The sequence below is a fragment of the Podarcis bocagei genome, assembly GCF_964188305.1.
Source record: "Podarcis bocagei genome assembly, chromosome: 1".
In the NCBI taxonomy this organism is placed as follows: Eukaryota; Metazoa; Chordata; class Lepidosauria; order Squamata; family Lacertidae; genus Podarcis; species Podarcis bocagei.
This window is the reverse complement of record NC_138125.1, coordinates 83,863,844-83,874,198: the sequence shown is the minus strand read 5'-3', so window position 1 is coordinate 83,874,198 and position 10,355 is coordinate 83,863,844. Positions and strand designations below refer to the sequence as shown.

At 49.2% G+C, this 10,355-nt stretch overlaps 1 protein-coding gene across 1 annotated transcript; it reads left to right on the top strand.

Moving 5' to 3' along the window:
- Positions 1-1,848: 1,848 nt before the first annotated feature.
- ZP1 (zona pellucida glycoprotein 1) lies at positions 1,849-9,923 on the top strand. Its single transcript, XM_081200833.1, has 10 exons — positions 1,849-2,075; positions 2,639-2,782; positions 5,330-5,514; positions 5,603-5,700; positions 6,348-6,475; positions 6,566-6,755; positions 6,850-7,000; positions 7,621-7,705; positions 8,445-8,567; positions 9,758-9,923. The coding sequence occupies exons 1-10, from the start codon at positions 1,931-1,933 to the stop codon at positions 9,877-9,879; spliced, it is 1,371 nt and encodes a 456-aa protein (XP_081056959.1). The 5' UTR covers positions 1,849-1,930; the 3' UTR covers positions 9,880-9,923.
- The last annotated feature ends 432 nt before the right edge of the window (positions 9,924-10,355 follow it).

Sequence of the window (10,355 nt, the reverse complement as noted above, 5' to 3'; positions counted from 1 at the left end):
ACCTCTTCCTCAGCCCGGGCAAGTGCACCCGCTGCCTCAGCCTCAGCCCGGCCTAGTGCACCTGCTGCCTCAACCTCAGCCTCAGCCCGGCCAAGTGCGCCCGCTGCCTCAACCTCAGCCTCAGCCCGGCCTAGTGCGCCCGCTGCCTCAACCTCAGCCTCAGCCCGGCCAAGTGCGCCCGCTGCCTCAACCTCAGCCTCAGCCCGGCCTAGTGCGCCCGCTGCCTCAACCTCAGCCTCAGCCCGGCCAAGTGCGCCCGCTGCCTCAACCTCAGCCTCAGCCCGGCCTAGTGCGCCCGCTGCCTCAACCTCAGCCTCAGCCCGGCCAAGTGCACCCGCTGCCTCAGCCTCGGCCCGGCCAAGTGCACCCGCTGCCTCAGCCTCAGCCCGGCCAGGTGCACCCGCTGCCTCAACCTCAGCCTCAGCCCGGCCTAGTTCGCCCGCTGCCTCAACCTCAGCCTCAGCCCGGGCAAGTGCACCCGCTGCCTCAGCCTCAGCCCGGCCAAGTGCACCCGCTGCCTCAACCTCAGCCTCAGCCCGGCCAAGTGCGCCCACTGCCTCAACCTCAGCCTCAGCCCGGCCTAGTGCGCCCGCTGCCTCAACCTCAGCCTCAGCCCGGCCAAGTGCGCCCGCTGCCTCAACCTCAGCCTCAGCCCGGCCTAGTGCGCCCGCTGCCTCAACCTCAGCCTCAGCCCGGCCTAGTTCGCCCGCTGCCTCAACCTCAACCTCAGCCCGGGCAAGTGCACCCGCTGCCTCAGCCTCAGCCCGGGCAAGTGCACCCGCTGCCTCAACCTCAGCCTCAGCCCGGCCAAGTGCGCCCGCTGCCTCAACCTCAGCCTCAGCCCGGCCAAGTGCGCCCGCTGCCTCAACCTCAGCCCGGCCTAGTGCGCCCGCTGCCTCAACCTCAGCCTCAGCCCGGCCAGGTGCACCCACTGCCTCAGCCGCTGCCCAGCCAAGGACACCCATGGCCTCAGCCTCAGCCAGGCGAAGTGCAGCCGCAGCCCGGCCTGGTGCGCCCACGGCCTCAGCCGCAGCCTGGCCAAGCGCACCCATGGCCTCAACCTCAGCCTGGTCAAGGGCAGCCTCAGCCTGGTCAAGTGCGCCCGCTGCCACAGCCTCAGCCTGGCCAAGTGCACCCGCTGCCTCAGCCTCAGCCTCAGCCTGGCCAAGTGCGCCCATTACCTCAGCCCGGCCAAGTGCACCCGCTGCCTCAACCTCAGCCCGGCCAAGTGCACCCGCTGCCTCAACCTCAGCCTGGCCTAGTGCGCCCGCTGCCTCAGCCTCAACCTCAGCCCGGCCAAGTGCACCCGCTGCCTCAACCTCAGCCCGGCCTAGTGCGCCCGCTGCCTCAGCCTCAACCTCAGCCCAGCCAAGTGCACCCGCTGCCTCAACCTCAGCCCGGCCTAGTGCGCCCGCTGCCTCAGCCTCAACCTCAGCCCAGCCAAGTGCACCCGCTGCCTCAACCTCAGCCCGGCCAAGTGCGCCCGCTGCCTCAGCCTCAACCTCAGCCCGGCCAAGTGCACCCGCTGCCTCAACCTCAGCCGCAGCCTGGCCTGGTGCGCCCACAGCCTCCGCCGCAGCCCGGCCAAGCGCACCCATGGCCTCAACCTCAGCCTGGTGAAGTGCAGCCTCAGCCTGGTCAAGTGCACCCACTGCCTCAGCCCGGCCAACTGCGCCCACTGCCTCAACCTCAGCCCGGCCAAGTGCACCCGCTGCCTCAACCTCAGCCCGGCCTAGTGCGCCCGCTGCCTCAGCCTCAACCTCAGCCCGGCCTGGTGCGCCCACGGCCTCCGCCGCAGCCTGGCCAAGTGCACCCATGGCCTCAGCCTCAGCCTGGTGAAGTGCAGCCTCAGCCTGGTCAAGTGCGCCCACTGCCTCAGCCCGGCCAAGTGCGCCCGCTGCCTCAGCCTCAGCCTGGCCAAGGGCACGCAATGCCTCAGCCTCAGCCCGGCCAAGTGCGCCCGCTTCCTCAGCCTCAGCCTGGCCAAGTGCGCCCGCTGCCTCAGCCCGGCCTTGTGCAACCAGTGCCTCCTCTCTATCCTGGCCTCATGCACCCTTCTGGCCTCTACAGTATAGGTATGTGATCATTTTGCTATGTTATCATTAAGCACAACTCTGTGATCTGTGCTGTTAAGTAAAACAGAAGCATTCTGAACTAAGTAAATAATACTGATGGGTATTGTGTAATAGTAATGGGTATTGTGTAATAGTTGTTCTTCATAAAATTCAGACTATTGATTGATCATCGACTTTCTTGATTTAGTATTGCATACTAATTCCGCATATGGAGTGTCAGGGAAACTGTGTTATATTTATACCACATGGGCAAGGATGAAGCATGGATTCAAGTATATGAAGAATGTGATCTATTTCTGCCTCTGAATATCTGATAAGCTTCTAGGAGAGACCTTTAGTTCCTTTAAAAAGAGCATTCTACTTCCTTTAATGATTCATTGGACACAAAAAAATATTTGTTCTTGCTTTCCCACTTGTTCATTGCCGGGACTGACCCACTACGCATTCACATCAAGCTATTGCTTATTTTAAAATCTGGCTTAACGTGGCATGCTAGCCAGTCCTAATAGGGCATACTTTATCATGCTCCAGGTAACGCTGTAGCTCTTTTCTTGCCCTCCCAGGTTCTCCTCTAACGCAGGAGCAGTGCCAGGTTTCATCTGGAAAGATTCCCTGTGCAGGTTCACTAGGACAAGCTGAATGTTACCAGACTGGATGCTGTTATGATGAGAGGGACCAAACTACTCCATGTTACTATGGCAACACAGGTAAAGGGCAAAATACTTTGTTTCTTTTAGTTTCCTGCTAATTGTCTGGCGTGCTGGTGGTGAATTAGGCTGGCAACCATGGTAATGATTCATTTACCAAGGGGACTTATCTCTTGTACTAAGGAAATAATAGCCCGGTTTGCATATAATGCTAAACCAAACAATGGCTAAGCATGGATGTATAAGCGGTTGTTCACAGTAAAAAAATGCAGCCAATTCACTCCTTCCCTAGTTGTTCTGCTGCTACTGAATCATGGCTTTTGGCTTAGCATTGCATCTGAACCAGGGCTCATGGTTTGCCCCAACCCACAGGCAGCAAGCCAGGAACAAACCTTGGCTACCGCTTGTGTCTTCTCTAGATCAATAGAAACCATGAGCCTGCATTTAGATGTCATGCTAAGCAAAATCATGGCGTAGCTCCAGGTAGCACAGCAGGTTGGCTGGGGGGAGGAGCAAAGCACTCTAACTACTCCTCTCCAGTATCATGGTTTAAAAACTCCTACAGATGAACTCCCAGCCATGCTGAGTTCAATACACCTGACACTAAAAGCCACACTGGGATTCTATCTTGTGCTGGCTACTGCTGAGAATCCAGAGGCTAGCAGGATGAATATGTATCCAGCACAGTTCAAAGCATCACGAACCAGGATACTATACAGTCATACCTCGGGTTGAAGTAGCTTCGGGATAAGTGTTTTCGGGGAAGTAATGGAGCGCGTTACTTCCGGGTTTCGCCGCTTGCACATGCAGTCAAAATGACATCACACATGCGTGGAAGCGGCAAATTGCGACCCGTGCACCCGCGGACGCGGATTGTGTTCGCTTCTGGATGCGAATGGGGCTCCAGAACAGATCCCGTTCGCATCCAGAGGTACCACTGTATAGTACTGCTTAAAGGCTCCTCCAGGCTAGTCTTTTATTGCGGGTGTATTTTGTAACATGTTATTGACACAATAATAGTGCACTAGTGATGGTTTCATGTTGCTTTGTGGTGCTTCCCTGATGCTACCACATTATTGCTGTCTGGAGGGGCCTATAAAGCAGCAACAAAACTCATAACATTTATGGTATGAAGAGAGACCCGGGATTTCAACAGGAATTTATAGGACATGCAATGATTGCAAATGAAGCAGTATGACTGTCTACCCCCCCCCCCAAACATTTTTGTTTGGCACAAATAGTATTGAAAGCTGGGCTGCATGTGACTGCTCCAGTAGCATCATGAGTGTAAATCATCATGACTGCACAATAAGAACATCTAAATTGGTCCTTATTAAGTGGGGTACCATGCTAGCTGGGGTTACTTTGAGTTACCTTCCCATTCCAGGCTCTTCAGGGTTCTAAACTCTGCTTGAAGGGATTCATTTGTGCTGTGGAATGGGGTTCCCTCTGTTTCTACTTCCTGCTCCCTTTGTATATCGTATTGTATGTTTTATTGCTATGGCTGGTGGCTGATGCAAATAAAGATTCATTCATTCTCTGGAAGCTCTAGAAATCTCAGGTCATTTGGGGCATGCATGCAGATATTTTATAAACAAATATTTTGTCTGTGAAATTGTGCAACAACAGACCTCTACCAAACAAGCATGTTTCACAGTAGCCCAAATGTGTGGGGTTGTTGTTAATTAATTGAACAGCATGTGGGGTTTTTTACCCATTTTGCCAAAGACACATTTTCAAAAATTGTGTGTGGTTACCCCACCAGAGAACCACCACCCCTCTGAGGAGCATCTCACCAGGGCCAAAAACAGCCAGATAGACAGAGGGGGAGAGTTGCCTCCAAATTCCAGATTCTACCCCTCCTCTTGCCTCCCAAACACAGAAAGCCATGGTCCATCTCAGAAAAACATAAAACAGTACCTTCCACACATAGGCATGGCAGGATATGGAGACCATATCCTGAGGGAAGGGATTTGAAGAATATTTTTTATTGTTCTTTCCCCTTTCTTGTCTCCTGTATCTGCTGTTTTTCCCCCCTTGAAGGACTAATTTTATTTTTATTTTTCGGTGGGCAATGGTGCAATTGTAACACTGCTGTGTGTATAACTTTAACAAGCTGGTGTACAAAGCGATGTCTGAAGGTATAAAATTCTGAAAACAAATTGTGTACCATTGCATGTCCATCGTCTGGAGAAATGTGATGTTGCAATTCAGTGGACAGCTTAATATGGCTATGGTGCAACCTGTGAACCTGGGCTCATGCTGCAGGTTCACAGTATCTAGAGCTGTCACGGTTAGGGCTCTCTCTGTCCCTGGAAACCAATTCTTCCTCTACTGGCAGTGTCAATTGTATATTGATTCATATGGAGAAACCAAGTCCTGTGAGCATTTCCTAATAGGAATTGTGTGACTTAGCAGCAAATAGAGAACTTGTCTCCTGACATTTTAGGGCAGCTGAAAAATGAAGTTCTCCCCTTAATCCGAATAGAGCCTGCCCCAGATTTGTGCAAGAAGACAGAAAGCTCATATTTCTTTTGAAACTTAAGTTTCAGGTTCTGCAAAAGATGGCAAATTCCAGCTTGTGACTCTTGTGTTTGTGCTTTGCAGTCACTGTCCAATGCCTTCGAGATGGCCACTTCATTCTGGTTGTCTCCAGGGATATGTTGGACTACCCCATCTTCCTTGACAGTGTCAAACTGTCCTATGCCCAAGGAGGATGTGACCCTGTCAGAAAAACGGAGTCTTTCTTGGTCTTCCACTTCCCTCTCACACACTGTGGTACGACGATTCAGGTGAGGACGCATCTTAGGCGAGTGTCCCTTCATCTGGACCTTGAAGCTTGATAAAAAGAATTATACATGTGCTGCTGTTCCTTCCTAGATGACTGGTGGCAGACTGATATATGAAAACCAGTTGGTTTCGGGTGTTGAAATCTTAAGGGGGCCAGATGGTTTTATTACCCGGGACAGCACCTTCATGTAAGTTGATCTCTCCCACGCATTACTGAGGTGGTGGTTGCTCTCTAGACTATGTCTAAGAGGCGTCATGCTGGTCCTAATCAGGGCAGGCCTACTGTTCCTATCACCGCTAAGCTTGAATAGCAGTCTTCTATACGTAGGTATCTGTTGAAGTCGAACGGAATCTGTTCTTGAAGTCCATTTGACTTCCAAAATGTTCAGAAACCAAGGTGTGGCTTCCAATTGGCTGCAGAAAGTTCCTGCAGCCAATCAGAAGCTGCAGCAGACGCTCGAGTTCCAAGATACAACTGTAATTTGGATTTTCCAGTAGGGTAACAGCTGTTGGTTGCAAACTACTTTTCAGGTGCATAAGCACAATCATTCAGGTGCTCAAGTGAGGAATCTTGCTTCAAAAATGAGACGTGGAGGAAAAGTGTGGTTTTTTTAAAAGTGTGGTTTCAATCAACAGTGCTTTTGTAAGACAGTAATTTAAGTCACATCCAGTATTGTTTGAAAGAGGTGTTAACAGGGATATACGCATCAAAAAAGATGTGCTGCCTAAGTGGCCAGGAAAACGTAAGAATCTTTTGAGAACTTCAGATATGTGACAAGGCTACTGAACATGGCAAGACTATGCATCATTCCGCTGTCCTGTCTTCCATATGCAGCCTCAATACTCGCTGCATCTACAACGCCACTGACTTCTTGCCAGTTCAGGTTGAAGTCTTCTTTCCTCCCACACCTGCTCCGGTTATCGAGATGGGGCCTCTCCGGTTTGAACTGCGTATTGCTACAGGTAGGTGTGCTTCCAAAGCTTCTGGTTCCAACAGTGCTCCCTCTGAAGTCCCATGTAGGTGCTAACTTTCGCTTTGCCTCTTGCACCCAGACTACAGTTACAGCTCCTACTATGCGGATGCAGACTATCCTGTGGTGAAGATACTGAGAGACCCTGTGTATGTGGAGGTTCGCGTCCTGCAGAGAATGGACCCGTCCTTGGTTCTGGTTCTGCATGAATGCTGGGCCACTCCGACCCCTAACCCCCTTGAGAAGCTGCAGTGGCCAATTCTGATAGATGGGTGAGTTAAGTAGGAAGGAGGAATTCTGCTGGTTTCTCTCTATGGATGGCCACCTACTGTTCTCTGCTCAAATGGCAATGCCTCTCTTCCCTAGGTGCCCATTTGAAGGCGATAACTACAGAACCCAGATGGTTCCTATGGGGCCTGCCACGTCTCAGCTGCAGTTTCCAGACCATTACCAGCGTTTCACCATTGCTACATTTACATTTGTGGATTCTGCCCATTATATGGTGCTGGATGGATTGGTAAGAGACAGGATTCCTACTGCAGCTGAGCTCGAGTAAGGGCTCCGAAATTGTGGTCTGCAGACCTTAAGTGGTCCATGAGCTTCAGTCAGGTGCTCTGTGGCACATGAGCAGAAGTAGGATGAATGCTGAATTCAGCTGTTTAAATTTATCTCAAAATGCAAGCTATCTTGCTCTGGGCAGATATCTGATCCCCCTGTAAGCTGCAGTCAAGAGTCCCTGAGTGGTTCTGACCCTAGGCACCATAGCTTGCATTCGGTGCCAAATTGAAATGGTGTTTAATTTAATTCTACTTGAATGCAAGCCATGCTGGCAAAGGAACCGTCAGGAGAACACTCTTAATGTTCCTTTGCTGCATGTTTTACATGTCCCTCACTTGTCAGGTGAGCGGCAGTAGGGCAAAACTAGGAGGCTTGGCAAGCTTAAAGATTAGGTCCGTGGGCCAGAGGTTCCCCTCCCACTCCCATTAATGCGCATTTAGAATTATGCCTTAACTGTAAGGAGATAATGTACTTTGTAAATGTTTACGTCAATGACCATGAGGATTTTATTAAAATATCTTGGAAGACTTGGGTTGACTCCTCTGCTAGCAAGCTTATCTAATGCAATGTCTTTCCTAGGTGTACCTCTTCTGCAGTGTGTCTGTCTGCCACCCCTCTCACCTGCAGCCCTGCAGGAACACGTGTCAAATGCCAGTGGCTGCAAGTAAGTCCAAACGGCTTTGCTGTCGTACCGTAAAAGGCTTATTTGAATCCAGATAGGTTGCCACCAGTATTTCCAGCATGCACAACTGGTACTTACTGCCCATGACTAGTAAACAAAAATAGATCTTGGTACTGAACTTGGAACTGGGGGCATAAATGCAGAGCACTAAGAGCTGATGGGCTGCAACTAGAGACAAAGAATGAATAGGTACCTGATAAACACACTCCCTGTTCAAGTGGCTCTTATGTGCTATTTTTAACAGCATATTTCCTCTCTTCACAAACCTTGAAAATAGGCTGCTGGCACATACCACCAATTCTAATAGCCCATCTACAAGGACACTCCAACAACCAGGTGCTCTGACTCCTAACCTCAAATGAAGTTCCATCTCAGCAGAATCTTTCCACTTAGCAGTGCTGGCCTGCTGATGTGATGCTGGGGCTCAGCAACACTCCTCCCCCCCCCCAATAAAGCTTCAGTCCTGATGTGTAGGGCTCTGGCTCTGGTTCTTTACTGGGGTAAAGCATTCAGAATGCAAATACTTTTTTTGTAAAGGGTTGTATCTGTCTCTAGTCATTGAGTGTATAAATGGGCTTCTAGGGCATAGCCCTCCTGCAGGCTTCCAGCTCTAACAATATGATCAATGCGGTGCTCCTTTTCCTTCTTACCTTCAAAATTGTATATGGCACAAGGTGGCCTAGTAGAGTTTATACCTTTCCTTCTCCAACTCCCTTTTTAGGAAGTCGTCGGTTTCTGAAGACGGGCAATGGGACAGAAACCTTGGACCTAGTAAGCACTTATGGAGGTGTGATCTTTCAAGAAAGCAGCCAGACTCAAGATAAACAAGTCAAATGGAAGAAAGGTAATTGGTGGTTGGCACTGCAATAATTCATGGGACCAGTAAGTGAGTTGAAATGATGAAAATGCTGTATATTTTTGAACAGGTATTAACATAGTTTCGCCATCAACACTAAATTTCAGTCATCTTATATATAGTCCTTTGTAAGATACAAACTCTGTATGGATTTATGCCTGAAGCAGCCAACTAAAACTTGGGGTGGGGGGTCACAAATTATAAACTTGACTACCAATGTCCTCCTAACAATGTCACAACTTTTTAGCTCGTGAGGAGTACTACTCGGCAGGGCACGTGGCATTTATCTGCCCTCCCATCGCTAGTGGCACCATGGCTTATCAGTGGGGCATGGGGCAATAGCAAAGTGCACTCACACCATTTGCTCTCACCATGCTGCTTTCTGCTGACAAGCTGCAGCAACATGGGCTCAGGTGAGCACCTACCCTAACCACTGCAGTTCTTGAACATGCACATAATAAACCATGTCTCACAAATGCGATTTTATCCAGAGTACACTCTACTAGCTTTGTCCCAATAGAACATACCATGGGTCCTTGGCTAGGGAAGTCATGGATGGCACAAATGTGTTTCAGGAGGTGCAAAGGACTGCCATACCCCAAATGTGCCAGCTTTGATCTCTAACTATCACCCTTACAAGTGCCATATAGTGTTCATTCTGCACTTGGCATGACATTTTATCATGTAGCAGTATTTGCTGGGGAAGGATCTAGCTCAGTAGCAGACCTTATTTGCATGCAGAAGGTTCTGGGTTCAAACCCTAGCATCTCCAGGTAGGGTTGGAAGAGCATCCCTGCCTAAAACCCTGGAGAGCTGCAGCCAGTCAATGTAGACAATATGGAGTTGGATGGACCAATGCTTGGTCTTTGTGTATGGCAGCTTCCTAGGTTCTGTTCTCAAGTACTTATTGCCTATTGATATTGGGCAGACCCTTCACTGTACTGCTTATGATGTCTGCTAAAAATGTTTTTGTTTGAGCAAGCCTACTCAGAACTTGTAATTTTATCATGTACGTTTTAAAAATCTACTGGTTTTATTATGTTTACTGTTTTTAGAGTTTTAATTGCTATTTCTAAATTATCTATACCACTTTATAGAAACCACTTAAGATTTCTTTTTTTTATTAAGTTGTACATAAATCTTGCAAAATAAGTGCAAGCCTCTTTTCTTTTCCACAGACATGAGCTCCAGTGGAGATCTGGCCCTGATATGCTTGGTGGCACTGCCGTTAGTGGGTGTAATCTTGTTTGTTGTTGTGATCGTACTCTGGAAAAAGAGAAGCAGAGTGACAAAACTCTAGTACTGATGGGAAAATGCATAGAATTAAAGAGTTGTAAACTTTCATTGCTTCCAGTAATTCTTCTGACATACCAGTTGCTTCAATGACCAGGTATGCCGTCTCTTTGCTGACAAGTTAAAGGCATCTCCACTTTCCTCCCCATCACCTACATAATTTTAGTGGAACCATCCCTGGTGACAGTGCTTCATGTGACCCCTTCTTGTGCTTATAAGCCTGGAAATACAATATTTTGTGTTCTTAATGGTGCCTATCATGGTAGATACTTGGATCTGTGGAACTGTTATTCCCAGTTCCTCCATTCTGCTGCAAGAGGAAACAAAAATGCCTCTCCACAGAATGGATTTGAATAAAAGCATGAATAAAATCTAGAACAAATCCAGAACATGAAATAAGAAAACCATTTCCACACAGATCCTGCTTGAGGGTTTCATGCATGTACCTGGATGGCCACTTTTAGAACAGGATGCTGGACTAGA